This window comes from Strongylocentrotus purpuratus, unplaced genomic scaffold, assembly GCF_000002235.5.
Source record: "Strongylocentrotus purpuratus isolate Spur 01 unplaced genomic scaffold, Spur_5.0 spur5_scaffold_13, whole genome shotgun sequence".
NCBI classification, from domain to species: domain Eukaryota; kingdom Metazoa; phylum Echinodermata; class Echinoidea; order Camarodonta; family Strongylocentrotidae; genus Strongylocentrotus; species Strongylocentrotus purpuratus.
The window spans coordinates 36,581,246-36,603,036 of NW_022145598.1; the positions used below are offsets into that span (position 1 = coordinate 36,581,246).

Below are 21,791 nucleotides of genomic sequence, written 5' to 3' on the forward strand. Positions count from 1 at the left end.
GGGCTTTTCGCGGGCTTTTCCTGCCTTGGAGACCCCCCTAAATTAGGAAAATTTCTCAATGTACCCCCCTAAATTCGGAATAATTTCTCAGGAGTCCAAAGAGATGAGAGAGAAAAAGAAAAACACCCCCTTTTTAAAGAAATCTCTGGGTGAAAAGTCAAATACACCCCTTTTTTTACAAATCTCGGGCCGGACTTTGTCGCACGAAAAGTACCCCTTTACCGGACATTTTGGCAACACGCATGCGGTCATTCCGACCTCTGAGTGGGGGGGCCGGGTGGCTACAGCGAACTTTCTAAAGCTGGTTTTCTTGAAGTCGACCAAAGATCAAAACAACTCGTATTGCATCACGTGCATAAAATATATCATACTAGGTGGAATCATTATATTCGATCCAACTTCGATCTTGTTACTGACGTACATGATTATAATACAAGAAATAGCCGATTTAACTTTAACTTACCAGAAAGAGTACGTAGTATTGGAAATTCGTTTTATTACAATGCCATAAAACATTGGAATTCCCTTCCCAATGGTGTAAAAGAAATAGGAAACTATGATCATTTTAAGAGGAAATTAAAGGAATACCTAATACTTGACAGTCAGAGAAGAGAAGTGAATGACATGTTATATGATTGAAATTTTTATTCTTCTGTCGGTTCATACTTTTTCATGTTGTATACTTATGTTTTCGTACGTTATAGAAATTCTACAAATTAATCATTATTTTCCTCTTCTTCCTTCTCCTCTTTTTCTTCTTCTCCTTCTTCTTTTTCTTCTTGTACTTAATATCATTCTATCATCAGTTTAATGTTGTTATTATTATTATTATCTTTAATAAGTAGTTCTTTTAATTTTCTTATCTGTCTGTAAATATTACTATTTTAACTTATTAATTTTATACATGTCTGTAAGGGACCCCACTGGAAATAAGCTCTCGAGCTTTCGTGGGTTATCCTGTTCAAGCTGACTTCTTTTTTTATCTGTTATTATTGTATATTGTTGTATGTTGGAAGCTTGTCGAATAAAAATCAATCAATTATACAGGCTAATGGATATTCTGTGGTGTATCTTCCTTTGGGAATCGGCTCTAGAGGTCATATTTCGCCAGACAATGTGACGAGACTAAAGCAGCTGTTGAAATGAATTGGAAAACCTGTCCATTTGAAACAAGTTCGACAGAATCTATCCAAACTATATATTGTTTCTTCGTTTGTCATCTACTACTCAAAGAATGCCAATAAATGGGAAACCAAAATTCCTCTTCGCATTTCAAGTTTGTAAGGGATTAATTACTCACTCACACACACACACACACACACACACACACACACACACACACACAGACACATACACACACACACACATACACACACACACACACACAAATTGTTTAATACACCTTGTTACCCAGGCGCGGATCCAGGATTTCTTAGGGGAGGGGGCCCAACTTTTTTTTTTTTGCTCCCGAAAATTTGAAAATCGCGCCGGCCGAAAAGTCGCTCAGTGGGGGGGGGGGGGGGGGGGGGGGGGGGGGGGGGGGGGGGGGGGGGTAGTGAGCACATTTTTTTTTTTATCCTCAAAAAAATTTCAATTTGCACCCCCCCCCCCCTTGAGCGCCAGGGGGGGGGGGGGGCCCAACCCCAAAAAAAGGTAAAAATCACGTGATTTTACATGATTTTTTTCTCAAGGGGGGGGGGGCCGGGCCCCCCGGGCCCCCCCCCCCCCTGGATCCGCCACTGTTGTTACCAGTCTATAATATTTTCTTTCTATTGCTCGTCTCTGTTCATTGCCTGGCACTGACAGAATCCTCTATGTATTAAACATTAACTCAAATGACACTCTTATTATGTATGCTTACTACTTATTAAGTTGATATATCAAATCATTCAAATGAATTGGCAATAATTATTTAGCTCCTCTTATTTCATCTATAGCTAGGAATATCCATAGCTTCTCAGTTTTCACTATGCTGTAAAATTTGTTATTTTTATTTGTTATTGTTATATAACGTTATGTGCTTTTAATGCCCTGCAGTTTTCCAGTAAAATGTAATAGTCCTGGGCTATTGTATCTTCTCCTATGTTGTGCAAGTTTGAACAATAAAGTGATGTTTACAAAACTGAATGTATATTAATCATGTTCAGTTACAATGCCAACATCAATTATATTACTTAAATTCATTGAACTGGATCGTACATGGCAAATTATGATAACAATTTGAACTTTTATATCATATTGATGGAAGCTTATTGCAAATTTTGCAAGCATTAACCATAATATTGATTTTAAAATGTGTCCACACAGTGTGTGCGGGCAAGCACTGAATCCAATTACCTTTGTAATAGCGCTTAGAGACATTTGTATTAAGCGATATATAAGAATTAAATATTATTATTATTATTATTATTATTATTATTATTATTATTATTATTAACTGACATAAACAAAAAAAACATTGGATTCAACACTTGATTTGTTCAAATTGGTTATTTACAACGATAAGACAAAAATATATCACATTATTTTGAAAATGTGTCCATCTTTTACCGGCCTGCCTTTGAAAACATTTGATTGAACACTTATTTTGTTTCAAAAGGACACTCAGATGCACGTTTATAGGGAAAATATGAATTTTAATTTCTTTATGATGATTGCTTATTTGCATATTATGCAAACTGGGTACAACAACTGGACATCAACATGTGTCTCCTATGTTTGGTAACATTAAAAACATTAATTTGGGGCATTTGAATTATTTTGGTCGGTCGGGTATATATTGCAAAATGCACAATTCTGATATATGGATTTCTTTTCATGGCCGATGTTTATGAGCATACTATGTACAATTATATGACGTCATATCATTATTCAGATAATATCGTCAATGTGTTCACTGCAGTGGTGGATCCAGGGGGATCCCGGGGGTCCGGGCTCCCTCCCCTATAAAAAAAAGAAGCTAAAAATACGTTAATTGTTCCTTTTTTTGTTTAAAAGAAGAAGACGGGCCCCTTCCCTGGCCAAAAAAGGGGGGATGGGTGTTGATTTTGAAAAAATGGTTCTCACTAACCACTATCGGCCAGCGAGTTTTTCACATTTTCTCACGAATTGGGCCCCCTCTTTGGCTCCCTCCCTTGCCGCCGTGATCAAGGGATCCAATGAGCAGGGAGCACGCAGAAGGCGTAACCACTCTCTTTCCAGTTGGACAGGTACAGCCAATAGCAGTAAGAATATACAAGGAAAGGGCATTACACATGCACCATCATTTCAAGCTTTATCGAAAGCGCAGGCACGAAAAAGACAAAAGTGTTGCAAAAATCTGAGAATTGGACAGCTTTACCCAATACAAACGGGCATCGAAGAGGAATAGGCATTACAATCAACTCCATATTTGGTAGCGCTACCTTCCTTTGCATATTATTCTGGTACAGCCGATAGCATGTAGGTAGTAATGACGTCTTTGATTGTATTTACATAATGTAAAATGATGCGAGAGGGGTTTAGAGAGTTTGGAAGTCTTTCTTTTCCATCTCTTCCTCGCCCTGGGTTGCGTTCATTCCAGGGTTCATCATAAACCCTGAAGTTCAGAAGTTCATGAGCCCAGAAGTTCCGGGCTCGATCACTTCCCATGTACCCGCACCCACGCATGAAGGGATGATATGGGGACTGTGTCTTTTCATCCATTCCTCAGCCTTTGTGGGACTCAATCCCTTTCTGTCTTCGTGAGACTGCAATCTAGAACATGTCAAATAATACCTCAAAACATATCTATGTCGGCAAGTGTGAAAAATACTTCCTTCATTGGAGGGGCCTGTGCCTTTGAACGTTCTTTAATCAGAAACATATCGCCATATAAATGGTGTGAATTATCATTATCATTATCATCACTACCGTCACCATCATCACCATCATCATCATCATCAACAGCATCTTCATCATCATTATCATTATCATCATCACCATCATCATCATCATCATCAATCATCAACAACATCATCGTCACCATCACCATCACCATCACCATCACCATCACCATCACCATCATCATTACCATCATCATAATCATCATCATCACCACCATCTTCATCATTACCATCATCATCATCATCATCACCATCATCATCACCATCATCATCATCACCATCATCCTCATCATCATCATCATCACCATCATGACATCATCATCATCATCACCACCATCATCATCATCATCACCATCATCATCATCATCATCACCATCATCATCATCATCATCACCATCATCATCATCATCATCATCACCATCATCATCATCATCATCACCATCATCATCATCATCATCATCACCATCATCATCATCATCATCACCATCATCATCATCATCATCACCATCATCATCATCATCATCACCATCATCATCACCATCATCATCATCATCATCACCATCATCATCATCACCATCACCATCATCATCATCATCACCATCATCATCATCATCATCACCATCATCATCATCATCATCACCATCATCATCATCATCATCACCATCATCATCATCATCATCACCACCATCTTCATCATTACCATCATCATCATCATCAACAACATCGTGTCAACATCATTTATTCCTGTTATATTCTGGCCCGTCTCCTTGGTCCAGTGGTTAGCCAGCGACCCTTGTTCGATTCTCGGTGGAGACACTTTTTCCACAATCGCAATTAATCCAGAAAAGGGATGACAGCAACTAAAAGTATTTAGGAAACTATGTTGGATTTCTGTTTCGCCTTCGATATTCTTTCTCTCTTTTAAAATATTCTTTCACCTTCAATTCCTGCAAAATTCAAAACCATCTTATTTTATGTAACCGCGGACGTAGTAAAAAAAAAAGTTGATTTCAAGGATTTGTAGTTTAATTGTTTTAATCAGCATTAACTATGTTGGATAGAAACTTTATAATGAAAAAATATGCATCGGTATAGACAAACTTGACACTTCTGTGTCGTGGGAAAGCGGTCTACCCTATTGTTCAGTTAAATCAAATTCTGATCAATGAATTTGTTCCGTCAAATTATTGACGTTTGCAGTTCGACAGGAAGGGCATCAGTCTCTTTCGATTAGAAGCCTTTTCATTATGAAGGACAGTGCTATCTTAAACAGACAGTGAGGTGGCAATTTAATTGTGTAGTAATACAAACTAAAAATTAAATAACCAACAGATGGAGCGTTCTCATTTATACATTTATTCATTTATGTGTGGGAGGCAACCCTCTCACTCCCTTACTGCACCAGTGTTAGACGGTCGTGGCAGAAAAAGGTATTACAAAGTTTTGGTATGGGGTCATGAATTTGGTTCAAATGAAGATATTGGAAGCCTATGCGATCCTACTATATTCAGTGATCGTTGTCGCGGTTGAAATCGAGTCTAAAGTTATGAAATTATAAATAATAAACTATTTATGTTATATAGTTCCCTCTCAAGGTCAAGATATTAATTAAGTTATAAAACAATGTTTATTGACTAAAATCTACCGATTATAGCTATTCCCATTTGAAATATATCACAAAATATTATGAGATATCACAACTACATATTCTGAGAATGTCACGGTCGTATATAGCTACCATCGAACAGCCGTAGGCGCTATTATCAACATTTACCGGGAGCACCGGTAAATTTTAATATTCAATTTTTCTCGGAAGTAGAAGTGTTTTAGGGGCTTAAATTTTTAGTGCTTATAATACATCCACAGGGGCATCCAAATATACCAAAATGGTAAAGAATCACTATCCACCCAATTTTCATAATTTCCCGAAACTTTGTATTACCTTAAAATTTTTTTTACTAATTTAGCCTTTCATTATTTTCCAAGTGAATGTTCTATTAAACTGGAGTGAAATTCGACCTCTGTATAATTTAATAGGAATGATTTTGGCAAAGATTTATTCCTAATAGATCTAGATAATAGTATACATTCTCATATTTTATTGAATAATTACAATTTGCGAGTGTTTGTTTTGCGTGACTGCTAATGCATGTGTAAGCTGTGCTTATCAACTAGGGGATCTACGTCCTTAAGTCATTACTGACAGTAATGAGGATTAATGCCTCAGTCTAGGGTAGGGGGCAGCCCCCCCCCCCCCCCCACACATATAGAGCTTATCAGTGCATGGTATATTTGTTTATTATTGTTATTATTATTAAAATGTCCGAAATCACTTCTGGGTTCCTCAAGGCACCGCCATCTCTTGTCACAACCGCGCCATGTGCTTACTTGCCGCAGCTTGAGAAACTCCAATAATTTGTCCTTCACCACGATGCAGAACTCGATCAGCGCTAAACAATCGACAGTTCCCTCTCTTGTTCGTTTGCTAAATTCAATCAACTGAAATCGTGTTAGACCTGTTTACAATGTGTTGTCATTTTTCGAACTCTCTCACTCTCTCTCTCTCTCTCTCTCTCTGTCTCTTTTCCCTTTCCCCCTTTCTCTAGCTTTTTCTCTCTCTTTCTCCTTTCCCTCCATCCCTCTCCCACTATTTCTCTATTTCTGTCTTGTATTTCCTCTTCTCAATTTTCTGACAATGTGATAATTACTCATTAATAATTTTCACCAATATTTATAGTCCATTCACTAATGTTAAACAGCCTTATAACAATTCCCATAATGGCTTTCGTATTAATGAATCATTTGACACTTACGTATTATGTGCATTTTACTTTTACAATGCTTCATTAAGCTGAATCAACTCAATTTTCTTTTTTCTCTCTTTCTCTCATCCCTCATCTTTTTCTTGTCTTGTTTTCCTTTTTGTTCCTTCTGTCTCTCTCTCTCTTTCAAATTCGATCTCTCTTTATCCTTTCCCTCTCCCCTCTATTTTTCACTCTATATATCTCCTTTCTTCTCAATTCACTGACAATTTGATTATCACCATGATTTTCTTCAATTGTATAGTAAACTTATCTTTCTTATTAAATATCTCAAATATCAATTTTAATCGATATCTTTATATTGTAGCATTGATATTGATATACTATTTTATAATTTTACAATCATTTTTTTTGTTCGTGATATTTTTTCGTATTTCAACTTATTACTGAATTTTTTAGTTTACTGTTTTTAATGCATTTTTATATGATACAATGTGAACCAATTATTGTTAGTCTTTGGACTTTTTATTTGGTATATTTCTAATGAAACCAAAATTGAATTGAATTGAAAATCTAAGAAAATAATTTTTCATAATGTTATTGACAGCACAGATTATGTTCATGCAGATCTTTATCCATCATTTGGATCGGGGGGGGGGGGGGGCATGATGATGGGAGGTGCACGGTCATAACACCTTCTTTTCACACCGTGACCACCATAATTCCTTTTGATCCTATCTCAGAATAAGCGACCTAACAAAACAAAAACGAAAACAAAAATCCGCACTGTAGGCCTAGGCATACATACTGTAGATCGAAGATTGCCAGCGAGAGCCCCTGAAAAAGTTTTTAAAAAATAAAAAGCTGAAATCACTATACGTATAGACACTTCAAATTGGCGGACTCAGCAGTACAAGTGCCGGAGAACTTTCCCATTTGTTCAAAAGCACAAAATGACTAAAAATGTCCATTTTTCAAAATGGTTGACCCAGGAGGGTCACTTCCATTTCGCAAAATTGACATCGACAAATTGACATTTCTTTGTAGAGAACCTTTTAAAATATATGCTCCCCGCAATATATTTTAAGACATGACCCAAGAAAGAAGAAAAATAGAAATTTAATATATTTGTGTACACGACAAACGGTGGAGTTATCCATGAATACGTTACTATCCAGTGACCAAATTGTCAATTGGCGATTTTCGCCATTTTATTTCTTTATTTTTCCCGCTAATTTACTAATCTGTAGTTACGATATTGAGGCAACAGATCTGAAAGAGCGGAATATTTCCTTTATTCATATAAGCCTACACCAGAGGTATAATTGATAATGAAATAGACATTTCTAATATAAGCGAGGGGAGTTTTCCTGTTAAAATATTATGATGCGGTGATTCGGCAATGGAAAACAAAACGAAAATAAAAACACTTATATATAAGCCGGTTATAATCGCTGGTTCAACCTTCCTCCCACTTCCCGATTCCCACCACCCCCCCCTTCTCTCCCCCTCTCCCTCCCTCTCCATCTCTCTCCATCTCTCTCTCTCTCTCTCTCTCCCCCCTCTCTCTCTCTCTCTCTCTCTCTCTCTCTCTCCCCCCTCTCTCTCCCTCTCTCTCCCTTTCTCTCTCTCTCTCTCTCTCAGGCAAAATAACTGTCTAGTGTCGTTGGTGTCGATAAACGTTTCGCTGAGGAATGTGTCGAGAAACATTCGTTTATAAAAAGTCAACTATGTTTCTGATCATGATAAGTTTCATCATGAAAACAAAAAAAATTGTGCCCAAATATAGGTGAACATGAGACTGGAAAACGTCCGAAATAAGAAAGAAATAGTCACTTTGAGTCCTCTTGCTTGTTTCCTCGAGTAATTTTATTCAGATTTGTGTACAAAACATATGGAAATCTAATTTTTCCCCCAAAAGAGACAAAACATTGGTTATTTGGTCTTGTTTATAGTTTAGGTGTTTATTTGGGGGTTCAAAATAGTTTAATTATAGTAAGAAATGAAATAAAGCAACAAATAACAATAAAATACAGAAGTTTAAAAAACATAGAAATACATAAGAAATTATCAAAACAATAGATAACATAAGGAATAACCTGGCTCTTCCAATTGTTTTTGTATTATTATCCCAAATGGTTTTTAAAGAATATGTAGTGAAAACTATTGTTTAAGTATGAAGAAAATATGATTATAAGTAAAAATGTGAATGGTATTACCTTATTTGCATATTACCATAAATATGCAAATGGACGAATTTCTTGTAAAAACAAATGAATTACCTTAGAAATCTATACAATTCACTTGGCATGCGTGTAAATTTTCGCGGCGAACAGCAGTTTCACGGCCAAGAGCTCAAGATCATAGGGGTACATGCTATGTAGTTTCAGAAAAGCCCAGGCTAGATAGGGTTAAGTTGGCGAAATGTATATTCTTTTCACATACATTACTTTCTATTTTATTACAAAACATAGCATTAAAAATAGTTGGAAGAAGCACAGCTGATCACTTTAGCCATTTCACAAAGTCCGTCCTGAAAAGGGTTACCATTGTGCGTACGTAGTGAGCAAGACTACAAAACTAAAGAAAGACTAAAATTCGTCATGGATCGCGTTTTGTTTAGTTTGTCGCATCCCAAAATATCGTGTTTCTAGTTGAGCATCATCTCGATGTCTTCGTACGAACGCTGTAAAGGCACTGATGCAGTTTCCAATGAAATGATCTGCTTCTCCCAACACATACATATCAAGCTGAGGCCTCTCTGGATCCATCGTCACCACATTCAGCTGGAACAATAATAAACAAGATAATGCACTTCATAAATAGTCTACATCAATGATGACATTTATGAAAAGAATACAACGTCACTTAGGATGAAATAAAAATAAAATGAGTGGGCATGTTGAAGCACTTAATCAAACTTAAAAAGACCCCCCCCCCCCAAAAAAAAAGAGATTATAAATATTAACTCCCTTCTGTATACATTGTCCCCTCACAGTTTGGGGGTTTTAGGGTTCTTGCTTTCATTTTCTAAATGTGCCTGCCGATTTGATTTTTTTTGTGGGGAGGGACTAGAAGGTTTCTATTTTAGGGGGGTGAGCCCATAACCCCTATAATTTTCACTGCACATAAATAACTGAAATAAACAGAATGGCTGACTTACATCCGGGAAGTCTCGCTGTAAATCGTCTTGCATAGACACGTGATCAGTCGCGATGAAGATTGTCCTGGTCTCTTTCTCTTCCAAGAGCGCCCTCACCTGTTTATATCATGATGTTCAAGTTCAAGTTCAAGTTTTATTTCCACATGTGGTTCATAAAAACAAGTATACATACATGTTCAGACATATAAACAAATATACAATTAACAAACAACAATATTAAGAGAAACAAATAGCGAACAAAATCTAAAGTCCATAAACAAAGAACAACTATAGTCACTATTGTTTTCAAACACAAACATGATACTCGTGAGTAAAAGGATCAAGTTTTATCTCTTGCTGTGCCAGTGTCACATGTATATGACGAACATAGTTACAAGATACTTCAACTGCACACTGTTTCACTCAGAAACATATATGTGGTGATCAATATACATATACATCAATGCTTAAAGCATGAATCAAACTGTCTAGATAATCATTAAATGCTACCATAGTATCTTAGCACTCAGTTACAGAATATTATTAGCCCGGTCATCGGACTCGATCGGGCTTAATTGCCCGCTGCGACAGAATGTATGCACATTCTACACTCCTTAGAAAGATTTCAAGCTAGGCAACATTAATTTTCACTGACGCTCACCATCATGACTGTTATGCTGAGCAAACTTCAATGACTTATTTGAATGCCTTGCTTAAAGACATATTGGCCCGAATTCACCAGGTTTGTCAAAACGCGTCAAAACGCGTCATATGACGCACGAAAAGAGATAGAGAGAAAGAGATATAGTAATAGAGAGAGAGAGATAGATAGAGAGAAAGAGAGAAAGAGAGAGAGAGAGATAGAGAGCGAGATAGCTAGAGAGAAAGAGAGATAGTGTTATAGAGAGAAAGAGATAGAGAGCGAGATAGATAGAGGGAAAGAGAAAAAGAGAGAGAGAGAACGAAAGAGAACAGAGAGTGCAGGGTGGCCTTACCTCTTCCGATACGAGTTCTTCTGACTGCATGCAGAGTTGCCTATGAACAGTGGTAGTACTAGTAGGATGAACACCAAGACACTGATGAGATGATAGCAGACGAGGCATGGTACCATCAGCTAGATCACAGGTACGAGCCTGTACAAACAAAATAATAATATCGAATAGTTAGGAGCTACAGAAGAACCTACAGAAGAACAGCCTTTGGATTAAGTTGGTGCCGTGCAAAAATAATGAATATACTGAGGAGCGCTAAAAACAATAAGTACCATTCGCTTACAAATACAAATAAACAGTACAGGAAGTATATCACATAGATCGTTGGGGGAAAAGGTGAGTTTCGAGGGATCTTTTGAAGGTGGCAAGACAGGTAGGTTCCCTTTTGGAACAAATATTTCGGTAGGATCTCACGTATGTATCTGTGGAAACAAACTAACAATCGAACAAAGAAACAGCTCAATAACGGCTCGATCAGATATGAAGCATTAAACCGCCTTACCCCCCACCCCACACTTTTCCCCATAAATTATGTGAATGAATAACAACCGAGCGCACAAAAATTGGCCATTCGTGTATAGAGTGGTGAATTAAGTGTGACGTCATAAAAACTCTATTTTTGGAATTTCTCAATTTTGTCTTCATTTTCCGAAATAGCATTAAAAATAATAATGAACAAATGTCGAGAACCAATATGTTAAGTATTGGCTGAGATATGACCATCTGAATAAATGTATTTCCTATAGGAACTCAGTGTTATTTGCTCTAACCATTACGAGCCAGAGCAAATATGGAAGTGCAGTAGAGCATGCAATTTGTAAATGAAATATATAAAACTAAGTGATAATAATTACGAATAGAACAAGAAAATGAAGGAAGAGCAAATAGGTAGGAGCAAAATAGTATTTCAATGAAGAAAGAAGCTTGAGAAGAACAATTATGAGATAATTATAAACCCTTTGTTCTACTTGGCTAGAAGATTATTAGCGTTAACAAAGAAACATTACCACATACGTCACAGGCATGTGTATAATAAATTACAGACTAACAATACCACACTGAAGGTAGCCTACATCACTCATTATGGGGCGATGCAAGAAAGTTGCAATCGATTGCAAATCCCCCAAATCAAGCGTAAATTCTTGCGATTAATTGCAAATTTGCAATTGATCGCAACTCAACTTTCTTGCAACGCCCCATTTGTAAGAGAGAGAGAGAGAGAGAGAGAGAGAGAGAGGGGGGGGGAAGGGGTGGGGGGGGGGGGTAAACGCTAGGTCAAGTTCACTGAATTTTATTGTTTAAACTTTAATCCTAACCAAATCTTAGGAAATTTAGGAGACTAGTGGGGTGTTGCAAGAAAGTTGAGTTGCAATCGATTGCAAATTTTTCAACTTGCAATCAATCCCAACTTTCTTGCAACGCCGCCCCAATAGAGTCTTAATGCGGAGGATTACTACTCAACTCTTGCACATGCAGTCACATAAGGAATGACTTCAATAAAACGTCGAAAGCTGTGAACTTGCCCGAGAAAGTACCCTTTTTTAAGGGGTTGGGGCGATCAGTGTTTGAAAAACACCCATTTACAAGGAAAACGTCGACGATGCCGTATAGCTGAAAAAAAAATACCCTTTCGACGCTTTTTTCTGGACGCGGTTGCGTAGCCAGTCACGTTGAGAGTGACCCCCCCCCCCCCGGCCCAGCCCGTAAGTAAACATTCACTCCTTACCCAATCGGCGCCATTCCGTAAATGTAGTCCCACATATGGTCTTTCGATGTTGTCTGTGATGTACGTGTTACCTTCATTCTCAATATCGGCGGACCATTTGAAATACTTATGAAGATAGTTCTTCTCCAGTGGTAGCGGTGTACTGGTAGGTGCATTCATAAAGGCCAACACGGGGTGTTCCGAGGGAGGAAACCTGTCAAAAATAGTATCATTGTCCTCAACATTAATTCTCTTTTGAAACACAAGCGGCGTCATGGGGGTATGGGTTACAGTTTACCCCTCTAAAATATTCCAAAGCGTCCCTTCAATTTAGTTCTGAAAAGAGCCCCCTTTCAATCTGATGAGTACCTTTTCAATTAACACTTCTGATAATTGCCCCCTTTCTCTTTCTGACAATGACCATTCTTACCTGCATTTAAACCTCTCTTTACTTTAAAAAATAAAGTGTCCTAAAAGTCCTCAAAAGAATCTTTAATTTTAAATAAATTATGAAGCTTCAAATAATCGGAGCGGCTTTTTTTTCATTTCGGCCATCATCCATCACCCCTAAACACATTCGTTTTAGAATTGAGTAGAATGAATGATTTTAGTTTCATAGCTTGTCCTATATATACATGCATATATATCTGTTTTGTTTGTATTCATATTCATATTATTATTATTATTATTATTATTATTATTATTATTATTATTATTATTATTAATATTATTATTATTATTATTATTATTATTATTATTATTATTATTATTATTATTATTATTATTATTATTATTATTATTATTATTAGGCATTTAGCTACGCTATTCATAGTACACTATATCACAGCGCTTACAATAACATGCAATATGACAATATAACCACAAATCTTAACATAACATTGAACAAACAAAAATAATACAAATCAATTGGTTACATAGGTAAGATTGTGTTGTATGTTTCTTACGTTTCTGTCCACATGACCCGCCATGGTTCATATTCCACGTTATAATGGAGATCTCCAGACCAGATCTCAGACCGTGTAAACTCAACATTCTGTGCCTCCCAAAATGTCGAAAATGGGTTTCCTTTCTGTTAAAAACGATACAAGATATAACAAAAAAGAAGGTTCATGTAGATTTGGGATGAACTTTCAACTTAATAACACAATGTAAGTATACGCCTTAAACGTATGATCCTATTTGACAGTTGATCATTAGTATATTGCATTAATGGAATGAGCTCTGTTATTATAAATCGAAACTACATTTTCTTGCATGACTATATCTTATTTGATATGTTAAAGTCGCTTTAATGTTCGCCTTAATTAATTGAATGGATTATGTGATTGAGTGTTGTACAGGGATGTACTGCTAAATATGACGAACAATTAGGAGTATGAATTTCAAGCATTGTAATCAAAGGTAGACCGACACGTGCCTCCATGATTACAGGGACATTTGTTTCGAGCTTTTCAGAATTCAGCTGTACTGCGGAGTAGGCCTACAAATTTGCATAATCATACATCGAACGAATGTAGATCATAGAAAAGGGAAATTAAGAATCACAACAAAAGATTGTAGACATAACTAGTAACATTAGAGTCAATGAAATTCAAGTCACTAAACATTTTTAGAGAGCATTACTACATGTCTTGAATAACCTAGCAGCCTTAATCTAAGTTCGCAAGATAGTAAAATAAGGAACAGCATCTGTCAATCGTCTTTAGGCTATAGTGGATAGTCCAATGACCGTTAAACACACGATTGATGCACCATTACTCACACCAGTCAAGCAAGTAAAGGAAATAATGGCCAATTGACCAATAAGCATGTTTGCTTAGATTATTAGTGATTTAAAGAAATGTCTGCAAGGTTGATTTTGAAACATTTTTTTAACACTATCGCATGTCGCGTGAAAAACAGCATCAATCGCTACATCAGTTATACGTCAGACAGATCACGCCTCGTGTGCACAAGACTCACGCTATTACGACTGCGCCAACAACTGCGTCAATCAAGCCTGCAATTCAACGCATTCTGAGCACTTCATCTCACGATCAAACGCATGACGTCATGCCAAGACTGCAACAGCCGATGACGTAGTCGTCCTATACGTCAGGCAAATTGACGCATCATGATTAACGCACGTACGTGCTTGACTGTTTATAAAACCACCATTATGCTTCATGACTCAGTGGCGGATCCAGGAGGGGCCTACCCCCCCCCCCCTGGCAAAAAAAACGTGTAAAAAACACGTTAATTTTACCCTTTTTTTATTTTTCAGGAGCAAAAAAAAAATGGGCACCCACCCCCCCCCCCCCCTTAGATATCCTGGATCCGCGCCTGTTATGACTTGCCAATTATGACTGACAAGGGATTTTGCCTGCAAACTATCCCATATCAACTACCACCACCACCACCACCACCACCACCACCACTCCACCACCACCACCTCCACCACTACGCCACTATCATCATCATAATCACCCCCGTCATGTTCTTGATTTACCCTTGGGCACACGTCGTTATTTCCTTCAGCTGCTTTGCTCGAACAATACGCCACTCTCTCATCTAAAGGCCAATGTGTCGGGGCTAACTCGTACATGAAGTCTTCAAATGTGACAATATCGGCGTAATATTCCCGCAATGCATTTAAATCGAAGTACTCTGTGACTGGAACGTAAAGCTGTAAAATAATGGAAAAAATGAAGCACTGATATAGTTTGTATGAACTCCCCAAATGGGAATATCAAGAAATGTCACACCGACAACAGTCCAGTGGTTGTGAGTAAATGTGGAAACATCAATCTTAAATGTCCTCCTAAGAGGTGGGATGATAATAGTTGGACATTATTTTGAATCAATCCTCCCAAGTATATTTTATTTCCGTGTACTTCATTTTTATCCTGTTCAGGACCATGATGTAAAACAGATTTTGTATCTACAATGTATATCTGATTCTTGTTATCTTGAATAAATATATTTCAATAAATAAATAAAAGTACGACAATATTGTTATGTTAAGGCCGTCCTTATGGCTGTACGAATATAATTATTATTATTGGGTTTTTATGAGTTTGAGCATTAATTTTCCATATCAATTATATCAAAAGAGTTAGAATTTCAATTATTTATTTCTAGCTTGTCATGTAGGATTAATTAAGGCTTACATTATCTTTTCTCTGTCCGACTGCATGTTGGTAGTCGATGAAAGGCGGTAATACCAGGACGCGATCAAGCGTCTTCGCAAAAAATAACGACCCCAATAGCAGCTCGGCTTGATTACTGAATCGCCCTGTAAAGATAGTAATAGAATACAGCATTACTGTCAAAAAGACGAGAAAATTACCCCCATATTATGTGACTGTTATGGCAGATAGATGCTCATAGCGCGGAGCTGTACTAGGTTGAGGTGGGTTTTTGTATTATTGCCATGAAAATAAATAGGACGCAGGATAACAATTTCAGTGGCGCTATTTGAAGTAAGAATGAGTGACCCAAGATATTCCTGAATGCATGATGCAGATAACTTTAGATCAACCTGCACTTTAATGTCAAGTAATATATCAGAAGACAAGTTTGGGTAAGATTTTGAGTTGTGTCAAGTGTATAGATCTCTTGAGGATGACGTAACCAATGAGGAACGTTTCGTCGGAAGGGCCACCAGGCACCAGAGATTTTAAAGTTGAAAATGATGTGGAAAAAAGGGGGAAGCGGTCCCGCTTCCGCAATTGGGAATACTTATTCATTGATTTATTTATTTGCTTGTTTGTTTATTTATTTCCCCTTCGAGAGTCCTCCGTTGCACAAAGTTTCGCCCCCCCTCCCCCTCCTCGCCCACGAACAATCCTAGATCCACCCCTGGTCTCAAGCATATCGATAGCATATGAACTGAAATAGCACTTTGCATGGACGTTCTGGCTACCACCTTTCATCTTATACCAACGCAAGCCAGACAGAGATTGTAGAGTTTATATCAAGTTGCATTTTTATCAGATAAATATGACAGTCGGTATTTAGGGCGAGTACAGTCATTCATCTGGATAGGGGCATCCCGAGTAGACCAGCATCTAATCACACTCGAAGTTTTACAAAGCCCATGAGACCGATATGGCCCACAAGACTGGCAATCCAAAGAATTATTGAAGCAGAAATAGAAAAAGAAGGGAAAGGGAGGGGGGTACAAATCACAACATTTAAAAGAAGAAAAAAGTTGTGTTAAAAACATAGACACGTAAGGAAAGATAAGAGAAAATAATGGAGAAATACAAAAAAATGTACTAGGCCCTATTTTAAAGAAACGTAGTGATAGAAAACACAAAGAGGGAGGGGGAATGAAGAAAGAACCAACATGGAAAGACGAAAAAGACATTAATATAATTGAAATTTGTACAGAAATATATAAGAGATAGAGAAATTAAAGAGAAAGTATCGAAAGAGAAAGTATCGAAAGAGAAAGTATCGAAAGAGAAGACGAACCCTTTGAAAAAGTTTACATAAGGCAAACGACACCGTCACTGTCCATCTTGTGAACTGCAGCCAATAATACTTAAACAATAAGAGGAGAACTTGGAGGGAAAGAGGGAGGGACAAGGCAGAGAGAGAATATGCAAAGAGAGAGAGAGAGAGTGAAGAAGGACTAGGATGAAACAAAGATGCTTAATGAGACCAGGTTAAGATTAAAGATATCGTGGACAGAATTAATTGACGTTTTATTTACATTTCCTTCTTTTCTTCCCGCCGAAACTTGTACGCCGTAATTATGCGCATGCGTTTTACGACCACATGGATAGTTGATAAAGGGAGGGAGGATTACGACTCGATCGATCATTTTGGCGAAATATAAGGTCCCCAAAAGCTGTTCCACTTGCCCAGCAAACTGTCCTGTATCGGGATAAATATAAATAAAGGGAAAGGTCTTAGAAATATGAATACTATCTCTTGCGTTCAATTAATGACACATCAGCGAACTGTCCTATATCGGGATAAATACAAAGTCAAATACAGGGAAAAGTCTTGGAAATATAAATACTTTCTCTTGCGTTCAATAAATGACACATGCAGTGAGATGCGTGAGAGAAACATTAGCATAATAATGTTACGAAATATAGAATATCCCCCAATAACGTGGTTTTTATCTTTAGTATCAGATTCTTCATCCAAACCTAACAATATGATTTTGTAGACATGTAATGCCTGAGATAGGGGTCCTGGGGGGGGGGGGGGGTTCATAAAGCTGTTCGTAAAGTTATGCATGACTTTACGAACGACTTGTATATGAAGTGCCAGATAGGATGCCCAAAGTTTTTTCTGATATTTTCAATAACCTCAATTAAATTATGGCATAAAATATACTTTGCATTAAAAATGTTTGTTATAATAAGAATGTTAATCTACATCTGCACAGTTCAACTTTGGTTGATGTATTTAATAATGATTGAGCATCCGATGTGGCACTTCATATACAAGTCGTTCGTAAAGTCATGAATGCGTAACTTTACGAACAGCTTTATGAAACACCCCCTGGATTCTATACTATACTAGCTCGGTGCCTATACATCATTGGGCAAAGTGTTTAGGCCGCATGTCTCTCTCGACCCAGGTGTACTTGTAACGTATATATATATATATATATATGCAGTCAAATATTTCAACACTATACTCTTCACCTATATCTTGCCATTATGCATGCCATACACTACATTGCTACTATTTAACATTGAATACAATATGTAGTTGCATGGGTTGTTCTTTTATTTTGTTAACTCGGCAGAGGCCACGGCCATGTTCAAGCATTTACGCTTTAATACGACATGTGGTCTCCTGCTTTTTCCTTTTGTATGAAACTTTTGTTTTAACTAGAAATAATTTTGTCAAACTTACATGTTATTTCATTATATTTATTTGAATGTTTCTTTGTATTGATATGAAAAAATGGAAATAAAACAAACAAAACAAACAAACCATGTTGCAGTCCTTTTCTTTTCCTCTCTTCTTTTGAATAATTGAATTGATTTGAATTGAATTGAATTGAATATTGAAAGAGCGGCATTAATACTGTCGAGGCTATAACTGGGTATACACAAGACATGATTATTATTATTTTTCTTCTTATTTTTGTTGAACATGTTTATCATTATTATTATGTAATTATTATGATGATTATCATTATTATTATTATTATTGTTAATATTATTTGTATTGTAATTATTATTATTATTATCAATATTATCAGTACATGCACAATTATAATTTGTATTAGTATAATTATAATTATTATTATCATCATTATTATTATCGATATTATTGTCAATATTTTTATCAATAAAAATTTTATAGAGGTGTCATCACTCCATCAACATATAATAGACCTCATGCATTGTAGGAGTATGTGTACCCAAACTTATCTATATATAGGCCTACATGTGGGACGGGATGCATTGTTTTCTGGGCGAGCCGTCCAGTTCCGTTCCATTCCGTTTCGTTCCGTTCCGTCCCGTTCGGATACGTTCCGATTATGTCAGCAGCACGATTCCCTCTGTTTGAGTTTAATTCAGCTGTACCAACAGTGAGTATTAATAGGCCATTTTCGTATTGATATCAAATTTGATGCACAAATCTTTGTTAATTAAGTGCCTCGATGGTCACAAATTATTTCATTCACCTGTTAGGAATAATTGTATTTCAATAGTCAGAATCCAAATTGCATGCATCAACTGTTTGCTAGCTGGGTTGGACAAGCCATAATGTTTGTTCTACCTAACAACAAGTATATGCAGTTTGCTTTTTGACTATTGAAATACGATTACAGGTGAATGAAATAATTTATGACATTACGAACATTGCCTATTGAAGAATCATTATATATGCAACGCTTTGTTGCAGTATATAATACAACATGTTGTATAAATATGTATACAGCATTATTCGATCCTAAAAATACTAGGACCTGTCTCAATAGTCAATCTATTATACTGCTTTGTAAGGAAGTGTTCTTATTTAGAACTTTAGACAAAATGCTAATGATAGTACCAACAACACGGAACAGCAGCTATCGAAGCAGAAATAAAATATAAAGATAAGAGATGTACTTACCCGAACAAGGACAGTATAGTACATATCCTTTAGGATCCCATTCCAACTCTGTACCCACGTTTCTACCGTGAGCAATCCCACATAGAACTAGGATCGCTGAGAGAATGTAATCCGCCCTCATGACGAGTATAAACAGCTCCTTATCACTTTACAAATAATTATATAGGCGACACTCTATAAGAAAATCAATTTGAAAACGCGCTTTCAGGAGCGTACATTTAATATGAATGGCATATGAAATGAGAGAACAGTTTTTTGCAACGTGTACAATCGAATAGGCGTCTTACCTATGCATTTTTGTATAGGGCTCTTATATTTGCGTTAAGAAGAGTTTGTACACGTTGCTTTCTGACTGCCAAACCTTTGATGATTTACTCGAGCGGAACACAAAGAATGCGTTCTCTTGCCCTGCCCTTCTCTCCTTTGTCAACCACTCCTTACATGACCCAACTGCCTCAGTCACACCGCACAACCAAACACCTTAGATCAACGACACATTTCTGTCAGTGGAACGTGCTTTCGCAAAACATTCGCTGTGCGTGGATCTTATATTACTTTGATGAGGTAATCCCTGAAGCAGCTTTTCCAAGCTATACTGGGATGGGATGACTGATGTGTTGTGTTAATTGTGACAGCAGGTGAAGGTGCAGAGAACAAAAGGGTGTACAATTTCTTTATACAGTAAAACAGTGACGTGTCATAGTGAATAAGAGAAGAGCTCAAAAAGTAACCGCCTTCAAAAAGTTTCTTGGCTATAAGTATAACTCCTCTAATAATTATTTCTGAGGGTACCTCGCGTAAATTTGCAGCAATATGGGTGCATTTGACATTCGAATAAATTTTTAACTGCATTACATGTATAGGTTAACACGCACAGACAAGAGTCTTTTAAGAATGATTATCCTACCCCTTTAATATTTTTGAAAGTATGTGAAATGGGATTTATACAAACTCAAAGACAATAATAAGAGAGACTCCAAAAGGTAAGGAGACTGCATAAATTTGCAGCAATATGGTCCTTTTCATCTTCGAAAAAATCTCAACTCCTGAAAGCTACTAATACCCAAAGACAATTCTTTTAGAAATGATTATTCTCCCCCTAGAATCTCTTTAAAAGAATGTGAAATATGGGATTGATATTAAGGCATGGACGACCATACCGTAATCAGGCTCACAAAGCTGAGGAGACATCGGATAAGTTTGCAGCAATATTCCTCATCTTGGTCTTCCGAAACAACTTGACAAGGCAATTCGCCATTTTGACAAAACTGTTCATGCGCATTCGGTGGAAAGAAACAACTCACCCCCCCCCCCCCCACTCAGTACGGTTATTTAGGGTACGCATGAACTATGAATATGATGGACAAAGAAAGCGGACAAAATGTACAGTTCCTCAGGTAGACAAAGGAACATCCCTTCACTGCTAATATGTAAAAATGTGTAGAACATAATGAGTTTAGTGTATATAAATGTAATGGCATGTCAAACCTTTCAAAAGGGGATATGACCCAATTCTGATAACTAAATTTTTTGGTTGTAAATAAACAGGATAGGGATTAATTCACAATCAAAGAAACCAAACTTTCAAATTGAAAAACCACCGGAATGATATTAAGGACGGCATTCGTTCCCTCTTGAAACGCCGAACATACAGCGGTGTGTGCAGCTGAATATACATGTACAATGGCGTCTTATTTTGTTTACAAGCGACAGATTCCTTTATTTTTGTATCGCTGCATTTGTCATCAAAATAAAACCATGCGTGGGGATTAGAGTGAAGGCAATATATTTTACATTTAGCCTGACGGTAGTGAAGTAAGAGAAAGAACTCAAGAGAAGATGAAAACACAGGCACTGAAAATCTGTGAGATGTCATGGGACATCGTCTGCTTGTGCAAATCATGTCCATACTGTGATCTCACACATTTCAGCAGCGTTCGGAGAGCTCTTCAGGTGCTATGCCGGGGCTGTACGTATTCAAGCGTTTTGTAATTTATAATAATCATTATTTCGAATGTTTCCAGGCATTAAATTCTGATAACCTTGTCAAATCAAAGTTTCAACTTTGCAATAATGAAATAAAAGTTAGTTTTTAAAATCAATGAACATCTACTTTAAGTACCCCTTCTCATCGCTGATTAGTGCCCCTATTCCAATCCGCGAAGTGTCCCCTTTATTTTCACAGTGCCCTTTTCCCTTTGTTATAAGTGCATATTTTATTTTATAATACTG

The 21,791-nt window shown here is 37.0% G+C and overlaps 1 protein-coding gene across 3 annotated transcripts; it reads right to left on the reverse strand.

Annotated features, from left to right (window-relative positions):
- Positions 1-8,740: 8,740 nt before the first annotated feature.
- On the reverse strand, positions 8,741-19,868 carry LOC763780 (GDP-fucose protein O-fucosyltransferase 1). 3 transcript variants are annotated; one of them, XM_003726270.3, is made up of 8 exons: positions 19,560-19,868; positions 17,185-17,348; positions 14,974-15,150; positions 13,430-13,554; positions 12,486-12,678; positions 10,763-10,900; positions 9,789-9,884; positions 8,741-9,411 (listed from the first exon to the last, which is right to left on the reverse strand). In XM_003726270.3, exons 1-8 carry the CDS (start codon positions 19,678-19,680, stop codon positions 9,217-9,219), a joined length of 1,209 nt encoding a protein of 402 aa, XP_003726318.1. In that variant the 5' UTR covers positions 19,681-19,868; the 3' UTR covers positions 8,741-9,216. The 3 variants fall into 3 exon arrangements, with proteins under 3 accessions (XP_003726318.1, XP_001199864.2, XP_030839320.1); XM_001199864.4 differs by lacking the exon at positions 17,185-17,348 and adding an exon at positions 15,635-15,759 and having other exon boundaries at positions 19,560-19,865; XM_030983460.1 differs by lacking the exon at positions 17,185-17,348 and having other exon boundaries at positions 19,560-19,865.
- Positions 19,869-21,791: the final 1,923 nt, after the last annotated feature.

Coding starts and splice junctions, on each gene's coding strand:
- LOC763780 (XM_003726270.3), bottom strand. CDS start 19,680: ATGAGGGCGGATTACATTCTCTCAGCGATCCTAGTTCTATGTGGGATT. Junction 13,555..14,973: donor ATAACGACGTGTGCCCAAGG/GTAAATCAAGAA, acceptor CGTTTTTAACAG/AAAGGAAACCCATTTTCGAC. Junction 9,412..9,788: donor TACAGCGAGACTTCCCGGAT/GTAAGTCAGCCA, acceptor TTATTGTTCCAG/CTGAATGTGGTGACGATGGA.